Raw genomic sequence first — 21,210 nt, forward strand, 5'->3', positions numbered from 1 at the left:
GCCAGCAGGAGTCTCGCCCAGGCTCCCCTCAGGCTCTGCTGTCACAGAGAAGCCGTGGATGAGGGTCTTTGCAAGGCCTAGGTCAGATGGACACTGGGAAATAGGGGAAAGGCAAAGGGTGGGGGAGGAGGGGACATAGCTTTGACTAAAATAAATGGAGGCCCATAAGGACCTAGTGGGAAAACTGCAAAGAAGCCCCACGAGCCACAAGGAGATCTGTAGGTACTGACCTGGAAAGACTCCACAACATGGTGCAGTAAGAAAAGAAAATGACGCATGTGTGGGGCAGGGGGCACATGGGAAACCGCTACACCTTCCTCTTAATTTTGCTGTGAACCTTTAACTACTCTAAAAAAGTCTTACACTTAAATTAATTTAAATTAAATTAAAAAGCAAACTGCAGCCAAGACATATGAAAACATACATCCACACAAAGACTTGCACACAAATGTTCACAGCAGCATTATTCACGATAGCCAAAAGGCGGAGACAACCCAAATGTCCATCAACTGATGAAGGGATAAACAAAATAGGATCCCATCCATCCAGTGGAATGTTATTCGGCCATAAAAAGGAATAAAGCACCGATACATACTACAACCTGGACAAGCCTTGAAGACATAATGCTGAGTGAAAGAAGCCAGCACAAAAGGTCACACAGTGTCTGATTCTGTTTATGAGAAATATCCAGAACAGACAAATCCAAAGAGACAGAAAGTGGATGAGCAGTGGCCAGGGGCTGGGGGAGGAACGAGGAGTGATTGCTAGTGGGTAGAGGGTTTCTCTTGGGGATGACAAAAAAGTTCTGGAGCTAAGGCAGTAGTGACGGCTATACAACTCGGTGAATATAGTAAACACCACCGAATTATACACTTTAAACGGGTGAGCTGGGGACATCCCTGGTGGTGCGACGGTTAAGAATCCGCCTGCCAATGCAGGGGACATGGGTTTGAGTCCTGGTCCGGGAAGATCCCACATGCCGCGGAGCAGCTAAGCCCGTGCGCCACAACTACTGAGCCCGCGTCCCACAACTACTGAAGCCTGTGCGCCCAGAGCAACAAGAGAAGCCACCGCAATGAGAAGCCTGCACACTGCAACGAAGAGTAGCCCCCGCTCACCACAACTAGAGAAAGCCTGCATGCAGCAACGAAGACCAAACACAGCCAAAAATAAATAAACAAAATAAATAAATTTATTAAAACAGAAACAAAAAAATAAAAGGGGGGCTTCCCTGGTGGCGCAGTGGTTGGGAGTCCGCCTGCCGATGCAGGGGACACGGGTTCGTGCCCCTATCCCGGAGGATCCCACATGCCGCGGAGCGGCTGGGCCCGCGAGCCATGGCCGCGGAGCCTGTGTGTCCGGAGCCTGTGCTCCGCAACGGGAGAGGCCACAGCAGTGAGAGGCCCGCGTACAGCAAAAAAAAAAAAAAAAAAAAAAAAAAAAAAAAAAAAAAAAATAAAAGGGTGAGTTGTATAGTATGCAAATTATGTCTCGATAAGTTGTTTTAAAAAAACAAGCTACAAAATAATATTTGTACAGTATGACTGCATTTTTGTAAAAAACAAATGCATACAGGACAAAGTCTAGAAATACACCCCACATGGTCAGAAGTGGTCACTTCTGGAAAAGGAGACTGAACTGGGAGCATTCTGCTTGACAGATTCTGTGTAATTCGCACATTTTACTATTAGCATACATTACTGTTATAATCTTTAAATAGGCAAATCTGGGGGAAATGGCTAAAAAAAGGGAGGATGGCCAGGCCTCTGATGGCACAATGCTTGCAGCTGAAGGGACGCCTGGCTGTGTCTGGAGACATCCTCAGTTGTCACAATTGCAGCAAGGGACATTTCTGACACCTGGTAGGCAGGGGTCAGGGAGGCTGCTCAACATCCCACAGAGCACAGGACAGTCCCTGCCAGAGAATGACCCAGGACCCAAATGTCAACAGCACCGAGGCTGAGAAACCCTGGTATAAAGGAGAAACCTGAGTTTGGTGCCAGAGTGTCTGTCACGTCTCTAACACCTACCAACAACCCCTTCAATGCCCTCAGCTGGCAAGGACGTCATGCCAGGACGTTAACAGCATCCTTCTGCTCTCCATACAGCTTAACTTCCAGAACCTTCTATTTATGGCAAAGCTTAGTCGTTTCCTAGCTACAGTAATGAATGATGAAGTTTCCATTTAAAAATACATGTAGGGCTTCCCTGGTGGCGCAGTGGTTGAGAGTCCGCCTGCCGATGCAGGGGACACGGGTTCGTGCCCCAGTCCGGGAGGATCCCACATGCCGCGGAGCGGCTGGGCCTGTGAGCCATGGCCGCTGAGCCTGCGCGTCCGGAGCCTGTGCTTCGCAATGGGAGAGGCCACAGCGGTGAGAGGCCTGCGTACCGCAAAAAAAAAAAAAAAAAAAAAAAATACACGTAATACACCTGCCAATGCAGGGGACGTGGGTTCAAGCCCTGGTCTGGTAAGATCCCACATGCTGCGGAGCAGCTAAGCCCGTGTGCCACAACTACTGAGTCTGCGTTCTAGAGCTTGTGAGACACAACTACTGAGCCTGCATGCCACAACTACTGAAGCCCGCGTGCCTAGAGCCCGTGCTCTGCAACGAGAGAAGCCACCGCAGTGAGAAGCCTGTGCACCGTAACCAAGAGTAGCCCCCGCTCGCCACAACTAGAGAAAGCCCGCGCGCAGCAAAGAAGACCCAACGCAGACAAAAATAAATAAATAAAATAAATTCAAAATTTTAAAAATTAAAAAAATAAAAATACATGCAATAGAGGGAGGAATGGGAGTGACTGCTTAATGGGTGCAGGACTTCCTTGTGGGTGATCAGAACGTCCTGGAACTGCCCAATGGTCACACACTATGAATGCACTGTCACTGACGTAAGTTTATATTGCGTGTATTCTATCACAATAAAAAACACCTGTAAGAAAAACTGAGCTGATTTCAAGAACATATTAGTGGGAATTCTCTGTCGGTCCAGGGGTTAGGAATCTGCACTTCCACTGCCGAGGGCCCAGGTTCGATCCCTGGTCAGGGAACTAAGATCCTGCAAGCCGCATGGTGTGGCCCCCCCCCCAAAAAAAGAACATCTTAGCTGAAGTGATAATCAGAAAAGGCAAAGATGAGGACGGGGTCCCAGGATAACAACACTGGACAGGCCCACCAGGCCACACGCTGACAAGCTGAGGATGCAGGTTCCCTGATGCACTGAGGGAGCAAAGGGGGTGCCCTTGTGGAGCACCCAAGACTGGCTTATCTGCAAATGCACAGGGGATGTTTCAGGGCCAAAATGCCAAGACTGGGCTATCTCAGAGGTCACCAAGCTGAGGTGCAGCCTCAGCCCAGCCGCCCCGCAGTCACCATAGGTGGGGGCACCCACTCACCTGCCCTCCCAGCCCTTCTGCCCTTGGGAAGCTGCCCCATCCCATTCACAGGAGGGTGGGTGGGACCAGATGCACCTGCCGGGCATCTGAACCAGAAAATGCAGGGATGGAACCATCCTGATGGCACAGGGCTGTGGGCAGGGGGCCCCCAGGACTGCTATTCAGCTTGGCCTTTGACTTCGATGGCCCCACCCGGCTTCCAGAAGACCTGTCTTTCTCACGTGGTAAAACAGAGGGGGCTCCTGTTGCAAGACATCAAAGCGCTCTGACCAGCAAGCACACGCGGCCGGGAGTAACTACCAAGGCGTGGCCTTCACCGTCTGACATACCCGTGATCCAGAACCTTCCTGGCAATTCCCACACCGCACCATGCCCTGCTACCTCCAATCCTTCCCACTCATGTGCTTCAGGAACATAGTACATGACTACCCTCTGCCAAAAAAAACTAGAGAATTCAGCTAAGTCAAAGAAGCCAGACGTGAAAGGCCACATACTGTACGGTGTCATCCATATGAAATGTCCAGAACGGGTAAATCCAGGGAGACAGAAAGAAGATTGGTGCCAGGGGCTGGGGCAGGAACAGGAATTAACTGTAAAGGGCATGAGGGACCCTACTGGGAGGATACAAACATCCTAAAACTGGATTGTGGTGATGGCTGTGATCACAGATTTACTAAAAATCACTGAATTGAACACTTAAAATGGGTGAGTTTTATGATATATAAACTCTATCTTAATAACCTGGTTTAAAAAAACAAAAACAAAATAATTCAGGGGTGTACAGAGTATTGATACTCACACTGTACACATGTAGTGTGTATGTGTGTGTCTCCCTTATACCAAGCTCCTTTGCAAAAATAACCACTGTCTTCAGCTTGACGGGGAATCTTCTCTGGCTTTTCCTCAAGGATTACGTACACATACATGTACCTGCAGAAGTGGTCTTGTGCACATCTATGGCTGTCACATATGTGCGATTACATGGTATTTGTCTGTAATGTGCTCTTCTCCAAGCCCAGGAGGTGCTTCCACATCAGCATGTACAGCACACATAAGCTCTGTCAGCTACTTTAAGGCTCACGACATCCCAGAACGGAGCTGGACTATGGTGCCCCCATTATATATACAGGGGGGTCCCATGATGTCAGTGAACCAAGCGATACCTCCGTAACAGACGTGTAGATTGTTTCCAATTTACTATTACAGACAGAGCTGCAGTGAGCACCCTCCACGTCGTGTAAATCACTGTCCTTAGCTACGGAACCACTGGGTGGGAGGCATCCTGCCACGCTGCAGCCCCGTGGCCCAGACAACCATACCAGAGCCTATACGGAGCTTCTAACTGCTGCTGCTCCATCCGGCCACGATCATCCAGTCCAGCCAAGGCCTGCACCGACCGCAATCCACAGTCCAGGTACCCCGACTGGGCACACAGACCTTGATCAGCAGCCATTCCTGACACTTATCAACTACGTGAGGAATCTGAGTGAACAGGCCCCAGTGTGCTTGCCCCCCTCCAGGGGAAGGAACTCGGGGAGGGGCCAGGGGAAAGGGGGGCCCAGCCAAGATGTTACCTCATCATCCTTCCACTCCGAGAAGTCGATCTTGAAGGAGGGCAGGGAGAACTGCTGGCTCACCCCTCGCTTGTAGTGGACAGTCTCGGACTGCAGGGCCGGGCTCTTGGGGGTGTACCTGAAGGGGCCGAGAGAGAAAGGACAGTGAGACAAATGCTCTGCCGCGTCCCATTCTCCCAGAGCCCACACCTGCCCAATTACTGCTACCTTTCCAGACTTGGCTACACCCTTCCATTTGGCTTTTATGGTTTGTTGACATTTTTGAATGAATACAGTACAAAAATGCACAGTGCAAAGTGACCCCCAGCCCCGGCTTCACGTGTGCTCCCAGCCACCTGCTTCTCTGCCCCGTCCACAACCTGTGTGTCACTCCTGGGAAAGCTGAGGCATAATCACGCCTGTATGAGCAGGTGTTTCTTCTTTAATATTCAAACAGCAGTCCACCTACACTCTGCTCCGACCACTCGTGTGCCCGAAGCTGTCCCCCAGTCATCACAGATGGAGGTGCCGTGTTCTTGGGACACTGCGTGGGTTCCACCGCGGTTTTACTCTAACTGATTCAACCAGGCCCCCACTGGTGGACACCAGGCGGTCACCAACATCTTGCTATTCCAAACAAAGCTTCCAGGACTCTCCTCTGCACACATCTTAACCACACATGCAAGCGTGTCCCCAAGATAAATTCCCAGGAAAGGAATGGCTGAGTCAAGCAGCACACACATTTTCAATCCCGGTAAGCTCTGGCATCTCCCTATGCAGGAATCCAACCCAGGACCCTCACCCACCTCCCCACACCTGCTGTCCCTGGGGCCTCACTCAGTCTCTATGACAAAGGACACTCTCGAGGGCCTTGGCAAGTCCGGCCTGAGACTGACACTGGGGGAGGGGCTGCTCTTACACGAACAGGGACTCACAGCCCGAGCTCTCAGCCACTACTCCACCCCCGGATCAAATCTGGCCTCCGAGAGATTTCCTCTGACAGGACGGAAGTGGGTGCGTTTCTGCCCATCCTGCCCGGGTCTGGCCTTGCAGCCTGGAGGCAGGCCTGCCATGGTCATGTTGAAGTTGCAGATTTCAAACTTTTGGGGCCAGCAGGGCCCTGTTTCAAATCAAAGCTCCGAAAGTTCAAATACACAGTACAGACAGAAGCAGAACCACTGGGCCTGCCAGGCCCCACGGGGACTCACGCAGCCGTCCCATTCAGGAACTCCTCCACTGCCTGGCAGTAGATGGTGATGGCCACCCGGGCGTCGGCATCGAAGGTGAACTCCAGGCTGTAGAGGACTCGGGGCTTCTCACCGTCCTCAGTGGGGCTGTCAGCACCATCCTTGTACCTGTCCGGGAGACAGAGGAACAGGGCAGGTCAGGGGCTGCGCCTACGAGGGTGTCCCCACCCCATACAGCACCCCCCGCCCCCGCGGGGGCCCCAGAGTCAGCTGCCTGGCTGCATCCCACCTTCCTAGGAACGTGGTGGCCGTTTCCTGTTTGGACAACAAGGCCCAACAACGCAGGGTCCTCCTTCCCCTGTCTCCTGCCCACAGAAAGGGAGACTAGTCCTCCGGGTTTAGAAATGGCCCCGATCCCTCAAGTCTTCCGGGTTTGAGGCGGTTTCTCGGCCCACTGAAGCGCCGGCTGGACTGCTCGTGACAGTGGGGGTGTGCTGAGCGCCGTAGGGTGCTGAGCGGCATCCCTGGTCCCTGCCTGCCAGATGCCAGTAGCACCGCCCTCGCCCACCCCCAGCTGTGACAACCAAGACTGTCTCCAGACCCGGGCCCAACGCCCCTGGGGCACAGGAGCCAGGCTGGAGTTCCACAGGCAGAACCTGCAGGCCCCTCCCCTCCCCACCCTCCCCCAGGGGCAGCTCTGGAATCGAGTCCTGATTCTACACAAGGGGGAGTAGGGCCCGGGGCCACTCTCTCCCAAGCACCAGGGGGCCCATGGGGGGCCACAGCGCGGCAGGGGGCGGGGGAAGGGTTACCTCACGAGCCGGAGGGAGTCTTTGCGGATGTTCACCAGGCTCCTCAGTGTCTTCACGGGCTCATGGGGGGCAGGGGTGACGTAAGGAAACTAGAAGGGAAAGAGCAATTCCAGGTAACCCCCAGGGCACGGCAGAGGAGGGAAAACAGGGCTTCATCAGAGCAATGGTCACAACCCTGCCTGGTCATCCTGGGCCCTCGCACTGACCACAGGACAGCACTCCCCTCATCCACATCCAAGGAAACCACAGGCGACACGGCCAGCACGTGGGAGAGCCGGGACCGGAATTGCCCTGAGGATTCTGGGTCCCCAGTTGCAGGAAGGACCCTCGGCTGGGTCCCCGGGGCAGAGGTTAGGGTTGGGGCTCCCAGGCCACGTTCCTGGAGGTGGGACCTGCCATCTCACTGCTGCCCTGAACAAGGCAGGCTCTCCACACGAGGACGATGGTCAATACAGATTTCGGAAGGGACGTGCGCCACACAGGCACGCACGCGCACACACACACACACACACACACACATGGGTGCTGTAAAACTGGTCGTGTCTGGAAGGCTTGGGCACGGGGTCAGTCTCCTGCTGGTGACAATGCACTGAGTCTTAGCCCATGTTGTCACTGGGAAGCCGGGTAAAGGACACCCGGGGTCTCTCCATCACTTCTCACAACTGCAGGTGACTCTACGATGGTCTCAAGGAGAAAGTGACACAAGACAACAGATCTACAGGTGGCCTGCAGAGCCAGGTCCTGGGTCTGAGCCAAGGCTGCAAAGACGTGGAAGGCAGGTTCTGCTCCTACTGTCACAAACTCGGGAGGGTGGGGAGCTCTGTACAATGTGGAGGCCCCACTGGCCCCATGGGTGGGGGACCAGCACTCTGGGCCCCAGGCCAGTTAAAGGACCAAGACTTCATGTCAACCAGCTGCTCTACAGCTAAAACAGCCTGGAGACCCCTGGTCCAGGGGATACCACCCCCACCAGGCCCAGGACTCAGCAGCCTTAGGGGACAGAGTCCAGTGTTTCCTGAGAGAGAAGGCCTCCTGCCTGGGCCCTTGGCCACGCAGGGGACCATTATCTCAAGATGCAAAACCCAGGCCCCTGCTCAGCAATCCCCCACAGCCCTCTCTCTCTCTAAGAGTCTCCATCCATCAAATGTTCCCTTCCTTATTGCCTGCACCCCACATACTAAACAGGGCAGGGTCTGTCCTTCCAGCCCCTGGAAGAGTCCTAGGTACATAGCAGGTGCCAAATGTGGGTTGAACAACAGGACAGCAGTGTATGAAGTGCACTCCTCTGGTGACTAGTGAGGGCGAACTTGTAAGAAACAGTCCTGGCCATTTGCGTTTCTGCTTTGGATCACATCTCTTGCCCACTGCTCTATGGAATGTGGATGTTCTTTTCTCTTTTTAAAGACAATCGTCCAAGAGGCCTGGGATGAAATCCAGAACCTTCCTCAGCCCCACAGTCTGGATGCACCGGGTTCAGTAGCAGCTGCTCTGTACCCTAGGGACCAACCCTCAGCCACCCAGCCTCTAAGGGGGGACAGGCCTCACGCACACATCACATGCACACGTCCAGATGGCACCTCCGCCCCGTTTGGGGAGACTCGGTGCCTGCTCGCAGCCAGGGGCCTTGCCACCTCTGCCCATGTGCCCAGCCCCACCGAGACCCACCTGGACCGGGCGATTGCCCAGGAAGTTCAGATCCATGTTCTCTCCAAAGAGGTAACCTTCAGGGTGGGGGGTGTCGAATTTCTCACCTCCCATGAAAAAGTGTGAGGCAAAGTAGTTTCCTGGTTAAAAAAGGAAACACAACTGTAGACGATGAGGCTCAATACAGCCCAATGGGAGCATCTCGTGGCCGAGAAGCTCAGCCTGAGAAAGGCCAGCTCCAGACACAGCCTCAGCCCCTCCACCTGGCCTGGGGCCTCTCCTCCCCACTCCTGGACTCATCCAGACCCCCGCTCCAATATCACTTCCTTCTGCAGCAGGTTGAACTGCGTCCCCTACAAGGACATGTCCCAGTCCTCACCCCTGGCACCTGTGACCTTGTATGGAAATAGGGACTTTGCAGATGGGATCCAGTTAACAGGAGTCAGACTGGATGGGGGCCCCTAAACCCAGTGACCAGCGTCTCCATAAGAGAAAGAGGGAGATGTGGACACAGACACACACAAAGGGAAGAAAGCTGTCTGACAACAGAGACAGAGACTGGAGTGATGAGGCTACAATCAAGGAGTGCCTCGAGCCTCCAGAAGCTGGGAGAGGCGGGAAGGAGCCTCCCCTAGAGGCCTCAGAAGGAACCAACCCTGTGGACACCTCGATTCTGGACTTCTGGCCTCCAGAACTGTGAGAATAAATTCTGTTGTTTTAGATCACCCAGTTTGTGGCACTTCGTTACAGCGGCCATAGGAAACGAATACACTTTATCTGACCCCCAGACTAAATCAGCCTCCCCACCCCAAATCCAAGCCCTGAGAACTTTTTCACCTCAGTGCTGACCACAGTTTAAAACTGTGTGGACCTGAGTTATTTCATTTCTATCTGACTCCCCTCCATGAGGACTGAGGCTATACGTCCCTGGCACACTTAGGCACTAAATTCACGTTTCTTGTAAAAATAGATGGCTACAAGGCAACGGACATGGGTCAGCTTCAAAGAACTGAGCTCACAGCCTTGGGAAACACTAAAAGTACAGCCTCCCCCAAGCTTCCTGATCTGATACTTGCCCACTGTCCCCCTTTTCTCTCTGGCACAGTGAAAGGCCAGGTAACCAGAGGGCCCTGTGAATTCTGTGGACCAGAGGGAATTCTGGGCCCCTTGAGCTTTGGTGGGCGCCCTGCATGGATCTGTGTGCCCTTCCTGAGAACCACAACCCCAGTTACGCGGGACACAGCCTTGGCTGCCTAGGCCGGGAGGCCCAGAACCAGGAGTACAGCCTGGTGGCTCTTGACTGCAGGGAACATAGCCAGGACATATCAGGCCAGGGCGTAACCCCAACCCACGTGTGGACCAGGAACCAGACAGAGCCAACTGCAGTGAGAGAAAAAGAATAAAGTGGTGACTAGTTAAATAAATACAATACTCCTCATTTTATGTAACACCATATAATAGCTGCTAAAGAGCGTCAAACAGACCTGGTTACTGACACAGAAAGATGGTCACGGAATATTCGTTGGATGCATTCCCAAACCCCTTTTGAGAGGTAACTGCACACACTTAGGCGTGCATGACGCAAGTTGTGAGTACACAGAGAATGGTCAAAAGGATGCACCCAAAAAGCTGCTGAGAAGTCAGTCGGGAGCAGGTGCGGCATGGACAAAAGCCCAGACGTTCTGCTCCATGTTAGATCTTTTCACTGAACGTGAACCACTCGTGATGCACTTATCAGAATAAAAAGACTAAGTGTGATGCAGGGAAGCACCTGGGCCCTTCCAAAGTCACCTGGGATTTGCACTCAGTCCCGTCTACCGCACTGAGAGCATCAGTGGATTTTAATGTGCAAAGGCTTTAAAAAGGTGGTTGTTCCCACACTGGCCCTATTGGGGTGGGGCACAGGCGGTCTCTGGACCTGTCTCTGGACAGGTGGGCCTATGGCCCACCCAACCTTGAGCCCGGATCACAGGGCAGGTGAGAGGGGTGTCAGCTGGGAGCTCTGGGGGAAGCCAGCTCGGAGCCACCTGGTCCGCCAGGACTATGATTGGGCCATGACAATGGCACACAGCACAGCACAAGCAAAGTCACATGCACTAGGCTCTGTGACAAGTCAGGGCCACAGTGGCATGTGACAGAGGGTGCACGGAAGCCCAGCGGCTGCCTGGGCCCCGCCCTGCCAGGACCTTCACGCTGCTCACAGGCCCTGAGGTGGACCCAGAGGCCGCGCAGCACTGGTCTGGAGGGAAGGTTCCAGGCAAGACAGGCCCCTGGCCCAGAAAATCCTGCTCCAACCTCCCCCTGGGGGACCCCAAGGCCCAATCACATTATGTCCAACAAATCTCCAGAATTTCCGCTCCACAAGCAGAAAGTGGGTGAGGAGGTTCTCCTCTAAGAAGGCCCCATGTTCTCACCTCCTGGTATTCATGTCTCTGAGGAGACTTCCCAGACTGAACAGGGCTGATCTGTGTAACCAGCAGGACACCGTGGAATTGACAGAGTGGGACTTCCAAGGCTCTGGGGGAGGAAGCCGGCTGCCGTGCTGGACACTCAAACAGCCCCATGAAGGGGTCCATGTAGTGACAAACTGAGGCCTCCAGCCACTGGCCAGCACCAACCTGCCACCCCTGCGAGGGAACCACGTGGGAATCAGACCTTGTAGCCCGGCTGACAGCAACCTCAGGGGAGACCCTGAATCAGAACTACCCAGCGAAGCCACTCCCAAATTCCTGACCCACAGAAACCGTGACAATAAGCATTTATTGTTATAAATGGCCAAATTTTGAATTTGTTACTCAGCAAGAGACAACTAACATGATGGGCTTCGAAATCCAGTCTGAGTGACCCTCTCTGGGCTCCTGAAAATAACATTTTTCTGCGGCCACTACGCTGCTCAACGCCACCACCTTCTACCGCTGGAGTCCTGCAATCCACTCCCCAGTCTCCCCACTTCCACAGCCCCAAAGGCTGTTTCCTACATCCCAGTGCTCATAATGAGGGGCCTTCTGATGCCTCCCTAATCACACCAAAACAAGTCCCAGACTCCTCCCCATGGCTTGCTGCGGACCCTGCCAACCCGGTCCGTACCCCAGGGTCTCTGTACTTGCTGTTTCCTCTGCTTATGAAGTTCTTCCCCAAAAGTCTGCCTTGATCCTTAGACCTCATGTGTCCTCCTCAACAAGGCCTCTTCTGATCATTCTTTTTAAAATTTGCAACTTCCGCCCTCCCACCCTGCCTGCTGACGCCCCACTCCCAGCCCCCTTCCCTGCTTTGTTCTCCTCCACAGCTCTTTCCACAACCTGACGATACACAGGAGGCCTGCACGTCTTAGTGTAGTTTTTTTTTGTTGCTTGTTTTTGTTTTTGTTTTGCGGTACGCGGGCCTCTCACTGTTGTGGCCTCTCCCGTTGTGGAGCACAGGCTCCGGACGCGCAGGCTCAGCAGCCATGGCTCACGGGCCCAGCTGCTCCGCGGCATGTGGGATCTTCCCGGACCGGGGCACGAACCCGTGTCCCCTGCATCGGCAGGCGGACTCTCAACCACTGCGCCACCAGGGAAGCCCTTAGTGTAGTTTTAAGCTTTAATAACTTCAGAGGTATAAATGCTACAAATGGAAACCTCCAGATTAAGAGGCAACGGATGAGGGTTTTCTTTGGCGGGGGGTTAGGTTTTTTGGGGGGAGGCTTTAACTGTTTCTTTTCTAAATTAATGTGTATTGCCTTTTTTTTTTTTTTTAAATGTTTGGCCACACCTCGAGTTTTGTGGGATCTTAGTTCCTGGACCAGGAATCAAACACGCACTCTTGGCAGTGAAAGCGTGGAGTCCTAACCACTGGACCACCAGGGAATTCCCTAACGTGTATTGCTTTAAAACAAGAAAAATTATTTTTAAAAGACTGGAAGGGGACTTCCCTGGTGGCGCAGTTGTTAAGAATCCGCCTGCCAATGCAGGGGACACGCGTTCGAGCCCTGGTCTGGGAAGATCCCACATGACGTGGAGCAACTAAGCCCGTGCACCACAACTACTGAGCCTGTGCTCTGGAGCCCGTGAGCCACAACTACTGAGCCCACGCGCCTAGAGCCCGTGCTCTGCAACAAGAGAAGCCACCGCAATGAGAAGCCAGTGCACTGAAACAAAGAGTATCCCCACTCGCCGCTACTAGAGAAAGCCCGCGTGCAGCAACGAGTACCCAACGCAGCCAAAAAAAAAAAAAAAAAAAAAAGACTGGAGACATGGGACAAGGACGTTAGAGCAGTGACCATAAAATCACAATACTGGAACCACGCTCTGGAAAAAACACTGGATTGTACGTTTTAAAAGGGTGAAGTTTGTAGCATGTGAATTATATCTCAACAAGGCTGTTATTATGAACTGGAAGCACTTCAGTTGTCAGCTGGTAAATCATCAACAATTTTTTTTGGTATTAGAGCTTTATATGATCTTTCTATCTTTTGGCAAATAACTTGGAATTAGATGCTATTACTAAATCAAACCCGTTAATTCCCATCTACTTTACTTACGTGAACGAAGTTTCTTAACTTAAAATGAAAAACAGAACTAGAAGTGCTGCTGAGCCGTCTCATTCCAGCAACAGGTTCTATTCAACTGTGACTACATGAATTAACTGGGGGGAAAGCAGCCTATCCACTGACTTAAGAGATATATGTTCAATTTTTTTTTTTTAGTATTTATGTTTGTTATTTATAAAAACTGTAGGGACTTCCCTGGCGCTCCAGTGTTTAAGAATCCGCCTTCCAGTGCAGGGGACACAGGTTCCATCCCTGGTCAGGGAACTAAGATCCCATGTGCTGCAGGGCGGCTAAGCCCGCGTGCTGCAACTACTGAGCCCGCACACCACAACAAAAGAGGCCATGTGCCACAGCAAAGATCCTGAGTGTCGCAACTGAGACCTGGTGCAGCCAAATAAATAAAAATAAATATTTTAAAAATACTGTAATATTTGTGATGTTTTGACCAACTGGATATTTGTAATGGCCACTCAAACCAGGAGAAAAATTCTCCCCTTTAAGATTCTAATTTCAATTTATGTACATATTTTGGTTGCATACAATATAGGGACCAATAAAAGACTTTCAAGCATAAAAAGTTGGAAACACCTCACATGCTCGATAAGAAAATGGTCCAACACACCGTGGCAGTGACAGGATGGAACCAAACGTCAGGTAAAGGAGGGAGCGGGGTCTCCGAGTATCAGCACAGAGCAGGTGCAGAACCAACACAACTCAGACACGGAGGACGTGAAACATATCACAACGCAGCCCCGCAGCACAGATGGTGGGACCCCACACTTGGAGGAGGAAGAAACCAACGTGGGGAGGACATGCCTGAGTCCACAATATGAAAAATGTTAACTGTGGACTCTGAATGGAGGGCATTCCCTATATTACTCTCTGTATTTTCCTGTATGTTTTTAAATGCTCACACTTTAAATTTATTTATTTATTTATTTTTATTTATTTATTGGTTGTGTTGGGTCTTCGTTGCTGCACGCGGGCTTTCTCTAGTTGCGGTTAACAGGGGCTACTCTTCGTTGCGGTGCGCAGGCTTCTTATTGCGGTGGCTTCTCTTTGCTGTGGAGCACGGGCTCTAGGTGCGCGGGCTCCAGTAGTTGTGGCACGCGGGCTCAGAAGTTGTGGCTCGCAGGCTCTAGAGTGCAGGCTCAGTAGTTGTGGCACACGGGCTTAGTTGCTCCACAGCATGTGGGATCTTCCTGGACCAGGACTCGAACGCGTGTCCCCTGCATTGGCAGGCAGATTCTAACCACGGCGCCACCAGGGAAGCCCTAAGTGCTCACATTTTAACGAAAGGAACTTTTAAAGGAGGAATGTGCATCCTAGGGAACTGGCAGCAGATCCCAGGTGTGTGCCTGTGTGTGTGTACAGGTGTATCATGCATACATATATGTGTGGATAGGTGTGTGTATATCTAAATGTGCGTGGTGTGTGTGTAGGTGTGTGTGCACATGCATGCATGTGCTGTGCTTGTGTGTGCATGCATCTGTCATGTACACATGTATCCGGTGTACATGTGTTGTGTGCATGCATGTGCATCTGTGTGTGCACACTTTGGAACCAAGGGGAGCAGGCAGGGCTACAAAGAGGAGAAAGGGAAAGAGAAAGACAAGACAACCGCGGGGGAGAAACACAAAGGAAGACCTGGAGGTGGGAAGAGAAGAGAAACCACCCCCACAGCCCCCAGGCTCTTCTTCCATGCTGAGTCAGTGCCCCAGCCTGGGTTCCCCACAGAACCCACTGAGAGGGGATGGAACCTGCCCCCACTTTCCATGTGGGAAACTGAGGTCAGAGATCACCAAGCTAGTGATGGAGCCACGGCTCAAACCTGCTGACACCAAGCCCACCGTGTGTCTTTTTCTTTAATTAATTTATTTATTTATTTATTTATTTATTCTTGGCTGCGTTGGGTCTTCACTGCTGCGCACGGGCTTTCTTTAGTTGCGGTGAGCGGGGGCTACTCTTTGATGCAGCGCGGCTTTTCATTGCAGTAGCCTCTCCTGTTGCGGAACACGGGCTCCAGGCGCAGGCCTCGGTAGTTGTGGCTCGCGGGTCTAGAGCGCAGACACAGCAGTTGTGGCGCACGGGCCTAGGTGCTCCGTGGCACGTGGGATCCTCCCAGACCAGGGCTCGAACTGCGTCCCCCGCCCTGGCAGGCGGACTCTTGACCACTGCGCCACCAGGGAAGCCCCACCGTGTGTCTTAATCCCATGCTGGGCACCTCCCCGTACCACAGCACAGGGGACAGACAGGGGACGGCAGTCAGTGGTGTCACTGCCGGTCACACATAATGAGCCACGTGAGAAGGGCGTCTCAATTGTGAAATCCTTCCAGAGGGCCTGCCAGAGGACACGGGTCCTGATTTTGACCTAGAAGCCCCAGCTACCTGGCACAACCCACTCCAGTAATCCAGGGCCTCAGAGGAGCCATCCTCAAACTTTATGGCTAGTATGTGGGTTCCTCAAAAAATTAAAAATAGAACTGCCATATGATCTAGCCATCCCACTTCTGGGTATTTACCCAAAGGAAACAAAAACACTAATTCAAAAAGATACATGCATTCCGATGTTCACTGCGGCATTATTTCTAATAGCCAAGGTATGGAGGCAACCTAAGTGTTGTCAATAGATGAATGGATAAAGAAGATGTGATATCTATATATATAGATATATAGATATGTAGATATAATGCAATAGTACTGGACCATAAATAAAATGCAATTTGCAACCACATGAATGGACCTAGAGGGTATTATGCTAAGTGAAATGAGTCAGAGAAAGACAAATACCACATGAACTCACTTAAGTGTGGAATCCAAAACACAAAACCAACCGAACAAAACAAAACCAGACTCATAGATATAGAGAACAAACAGGTGGTTGGCAGAGGGAGGGGGCTGAGTGAAATAGGTGAAGAGGATTCAGAGGTACAAACCTCCAGTTATAAAATAAATAAGTCACGGGGATGTAACGTACAGCATAAGGAATACGGTCAATAATATTGTAATAACTTTGTACAGGAACAGATGGTTATTAGACTTGTCATAATGTATGCAAGTGTCAAATCACTATGTATCAACAGTACAAAACTAATATAACATTATGTATCAACTATCTATCTATATATTTATAAATACATATATATTTTTTGCTTTCACCCGTCTTATTTTTTTCTTTTCCATTATAGTTTATTACAAGATATTGAATATAGTTCCCTGTGCTATACAGTAGGGCCTTGTTGTTTTTCTATTTTATACACATTAGCTTGCATTTGCCAATCCCAAACTCTTGATTTATCCCCCCCACCAATTTCCCCTTTGGTAACCATAAGTTTGTTTTCTATGTCTGTAGGTCTGTTTCTGTTTCGTAGATAAGTTCATTTGTGTCATATTTTAGATTTCACATATTAGTGATAATTAGTATTTGTTTTTATACCTCACTTAATATGATAATCTCTAGGTCCATCCATGTTGCTGCAAATGGCATTACTTCATTCTTTTGTTATGGCTGAGTAATAGTCCATTGTATATATGTACCACACCTTCTTTATCCATTCATCTGTCAATAGACATTTAGGTTGCTTCCATGTCTTGGGTATTGTAAATAGTGCTGCTATGAACACTGGGGTGTATGTATCTTTTCAAATTAGAGTTTTCTCTGGATATATGCCCAGGAGTGGGATCACTGGATCATATGGCATCTCTATTTTTAGTTTTTTAAGGAACCTCCATACTGCTTTCCATAGTAGCTGGACCAATTTACATTCCCAGCAACAGTGCAGGAGGGCTCCCACTTCTCCACACCCACCTCCAGCATTTGTTATTTGTTACATCAACTATACTTTAATTTTTTTAAATTATGGCTAAAACAAATCCATGTCTCTGTCCCCTCTCTGCTGTCGCAGCCAAGGGACACTCGGGCTCAGACAGCTTACCTCCTCTCTGCCCGACGGATTCAGACTCTGCCCTACTTATGGGTGTCCCAGTGACCTGGATGACGAACAGATGAACAGCCACCAAAACAAAGACCAAGAGTGCCCTTCCCGGGAGGCTCCCAGCGTCCCCTCAACTCGGCTGTTTTCCTTTACATATGTCAGGCGTGGAAGGACAAGTCAGGTGTAAAGCAGACACGTGTTCATCATCTTCCAGGATGAGGAAAATCAAGGCTGTTTCTGTGACGGCCTGTGGAGGTGGAGGCAGAGAGGTGCTGCCCCTTCCTCACGGGCCACAGAGCGAGCCAGGCGGACTTCTGGGGTTCCTTTCTGTTTTGTGTGTTCCACTTTTACACGTCTAGCTGTGCGCATGTGTGTGACGATCATCATTTACAACCGAAAACTGGAAACATTCTAGTTGCTTAAATGAACTAACCGTGCTAAAGAGCCAGGTGCCAGGACACGCAAAGATATCCCTGGGATCAGAGTCAAAAGGCAAAGTGTTGATCAGCATAGAGACCACAGATGGACTCTAGGGGAAAGAAAGGGTCAGGCAGGATCCACGCCAAACAGACAGGAATCTCCGAGGAGGCGGGGAGAGAGCGGTAAACGATGCCCTCAATGTTCTCCCCAAGAACATTGGCTATGCACCCAGAGTTCTATTTTTTTTAATAAATTTATTTATTTATTATTTATTTTTATTTTTGGCTGTGTTGGGTGTTTGTTACTGCCCGTGGGCTTTTCTCTAGTTGTGGCAAGCAGGGGCTACTCTTCATTGCGGTGCACCGGCTTTTCATTGCGGTGGCTTCTCTTGTTGCAGAGCATGGGCTCTAGGTGCACAGGCTTCAGTAGTTGTGGCATGTGGGCTCAGTAGTTGTGGTGCATGGGCTTAGTTCCTCTGTGGCATGTGGGATCTTCCTGGACCAGGGCTCGAACCCGTGTCCCCTGCATTGGCAGGTGTATTCTTAACCACTGCGCCACCAGGGAAGCCCCAGAGTTCTATTAAAACCTGAGCTTATCAAGAGACCAGAGTCTGGAACCCTGCTATAGACTGAATGTTCGTGTCCCCCAAAATTCGCATGTTGAAACCTAAGCCCCAATGTGATGGTGTTAGGAGGTGGGGCCTTTGGGAGGTGATCCTGCCTGATTTACCCAAATCTCCCAACCTCTGAAACACCCACAACAGAAAGAAGCTGGGCAGGACAGGTGCCACCCAGCATCCCTGTGGGGACAGCCACCACTACGACCACCACAGCCACAGGGCAGCTCCATGGCTTCATCAACTCCTGGTTTCCCCCAAGAGCTGAGTGAAGAGCCATCGTCAGAGGCGGAGCTCCTGCAGCAGGGCATCCTCAGACTAGATGCCATTCCAGGTGGTCCCTTAAAACGCAAACGGGATGTCTGCACACAACCCGGGACCCCTTCAGAGCTCCCGCCCGCACCCCTACTCCTCAGGGGTTCACAGGCCTGAGCCCCTCACCTCCCACCTCCAGTCTCAGCAGCGGCCCACCTTCCTTCCAAGTCCTTCCTACACAGCAGTGCCTCTGGCCTCGAGGTCTCTGCGGGCTGATCCTCTGCCCACACTTTCACACCCCAACTGTCCTTGGCTCACCCCGTGCATTGCTCAGACCTCCATGTGCTCAGAGAGGCCTTTGCTCAGCACCCCCAGCATGCAGAACACGGAGGGACCCCCATGCAGATGACCCTCACCTCTCCTCGACCCAGGAGCAGGACTGTGCATCTTGGAGATGGGGGGCCCACATCCCCAGAAGCCCCACGAGGCCCAAGGGCCGTCTGTCTCGGGAACATGGGATCCCAGTGCCCTTTTCCAGAGCAGTTTCAGGTAACCTAGGCTCCCCCCCTCACACTCCAGACACTCTGGACCAGGGACACTGATGTTATCCTCAAGGGCAAGCATGCCTTGCTCAACCCACGGGCTAGGCTCCGGCTGATCACTCTGCAGACTCTTATTCTGCTCTGCGCTGCCCACCTCACCGCACCATCTCCCCGCCCTGTCCCCGACCCCAGAGCTCTCTCCACCCCCTCTGGCCCAATGGGTTGCTCCTGCCTTGCAACTCCCCGGAGGCCTCCCATGCCCTCCTGGCAGGCCTTTGCCCAGCTCTCTGCATGGTGTTGATCCCGACAAGCCCAATAATCACCACCCTGGCCTGGACACAGCAGGAGCCCAATGAAGGTGGATGAATGACACCTTTACTCCTATGTGACAGTCATGGAAACTGAGGAACAGAGAGGTCAAGGAACTGCTCAAGCCACACTACCAGTGAGAGGTGGTGTCCTCGTTGACAACCCATGCTGACCCAGAGCTGTGTCCTCAACGACGCCAGCCCAGCCAGTGTTTTCAAGCCCCAGGCAATTTTCCAGTTCTCAGCCAACACTGCGCGGGTGGCCTACAAACTTAGTTCAGTCCTGACCCCGTGTACCTGGACACAGCTGACACTGTCAGATCCCACAAGATAAGGGCTCAGCCCATATGACTGCAAACACCTAGCCCACCCCAGACGCCAGTCACAAGTTCAGGTGATCACCTACGCTTCTGACCCACCAGCTATAACCCAAAGGTTCCCAGGACCCCCTTCTCGGGTCCAGCTAATTTTCTAGAGTGTCTCACAGAACTCAGGAAAACAGTTCACTTACTAAATTATCAGTTTATTACAAAAGGATACAACTCAGGAACAACTGGATGGAAGGGATGCATAGGGCAAGGCACGTGGGAAGGGCTGTGGAGATTCCATGCCCTCCGAGTGTGCCACCCTCCCAGCACCTCCACATTGTTCACCAACTGAGAAGCACTCCAAACCTGGCCCCTCTTGAGTCTTTGTGGAGGCTTCATTACATAGATAAGACCGATTACATCATTGGCCACTGGCCACCATCTCAATCTCCATCCCTCTAAGCTCATGGCTGGCTCCACCGGCAACTAGCCCCCATCCTCAAGTGCTTTCCAAAAGTCACCTCATTAGTATAAACTCAGGTGTGGTTGAAAGGGATCTGTTAAGAATATCAAAAGACACCCATTTCACTTTATCACTGATCCCTTAGGAAATTCCAAGGGTTTGAGGAGTTCTGTGCCAGAAACGGATGAAGACCAAATTTGTATTTCTTATTATAAATCACGATACCCCTGCCGGGTAAACCGTGATATGGACAAAGACACCCTGGGGCCCCCTTATAAGAAACACAGGTAGCCCTGGAACCTGGGAACCGGGTGTGGCTTCGCTCAGCTGCCTCCGTCATTCCCACTTGCGTGGAGGGGAGTGGGGAAGGTGAGAAGTCTGGGAACAGTTCATTGACTCCACTGGCCAAAAATTCTTCTCATTTTACCACAGCACAGATATTACCGGTTACCAGCTTCCTCACATCCGCTGCCACTAAGCCCCAGCTGGGCCTGACCAACAGGGATCAGGATGTCACTGCCCTCAGAGAGGGCCGATCTCGGGAAGCATCTCCAGGCCCATGAGATCACTTCGCCAGGTGAGAGACAGCCCCTTGGGCTAAGAGGCTGTTCCCAAACAGTCTAAGGAGACTGACACCCAGGGCCCACCCACTGTAATCACGCAGCTCAGCAATTCCCCTGGGTCCCGTTCACACATTGCACAGAATAGCTTCTCTGCTCCCCACACTCAGGCTGGGGGACTCAGCGTGGCGCAACCTCTCTGGGCCTCAGTGTCCCCATTTGTAACACGAGGCCTCGGTGAACACCACCGGCTGCAGACTACAGACAGAGGGCTGCTGGGGATGCCCTAAGGATAAAAGGAGCCGATTATGCAAAGGAGCTTTACACAGGTGACAAGACACCTGATAAACCTCCCTGCTGTGTGAAAGCCTTACCAGAGCAGACACTGAAAGGAAACAGCTTGCACCTCCTCCCCTTCCATGGAGGGAAGAACAGTGAGCTGAGAACAGCTCTGACCAAGCAAGGACTCTGCTTTGCTGAGTTCCTGGAAGGCGCTGCAGCCGCCTCTTTTGGGGGGAGGGGTCCTCCCCAGCTTCACCCCTTTTCTGGACACAGCCTCCACCACTGGTGGGCCCCAGCTGCCACCAGAACACGCAGCTCCCAGCCCCTGGACCCGGCTGGTTGGCCGCAGCGAACACCAGACTGTGCTGGGCCATCCCCACATTCCCCTCCACCCCACCCCGGG

The 21,210-nt window shown here is 51.9% G+C and overlaps 1 protein-coding gene across 1 annotated transcript in view; it reads right to left on the reverse strand.

The window, feature by feature from the left end:
* MGRN1 (mahogunin ring finger 1) overlaps nucleotides 1–21,210 on the reverse strand; it is a 54,383-nt gene that overhangs the window by 23,863 nt on the left and 9,310 nt on the right. The window contains 4 exon segments of the mRNA XM_081255844.1: nucleotides 4,968–5,085; nucleotides 6,155–6,301; nucleotides 6,946–7,034; nucleotides 8,611–8,729. Coding sequence (XP_081111970.1) covers nucleotides 4,968–5,085; nucleotides 6,155–6,301; nucleotides 6,946–7,034; nucleotides 8,611–8,729 — 473 coding nt within the window.

Source organism: Mesoplodon bidens (genome assembly GCF_964165515.1).
Source record: "Mesoplodon bidens genome assembly, chromosome: 15".
NCBI lineage: Eukaryota > Metazoa > Chordata > Mammalia > Artiodactyla > Ziphiidae > Mesoplodon > Mesoplodon bidens.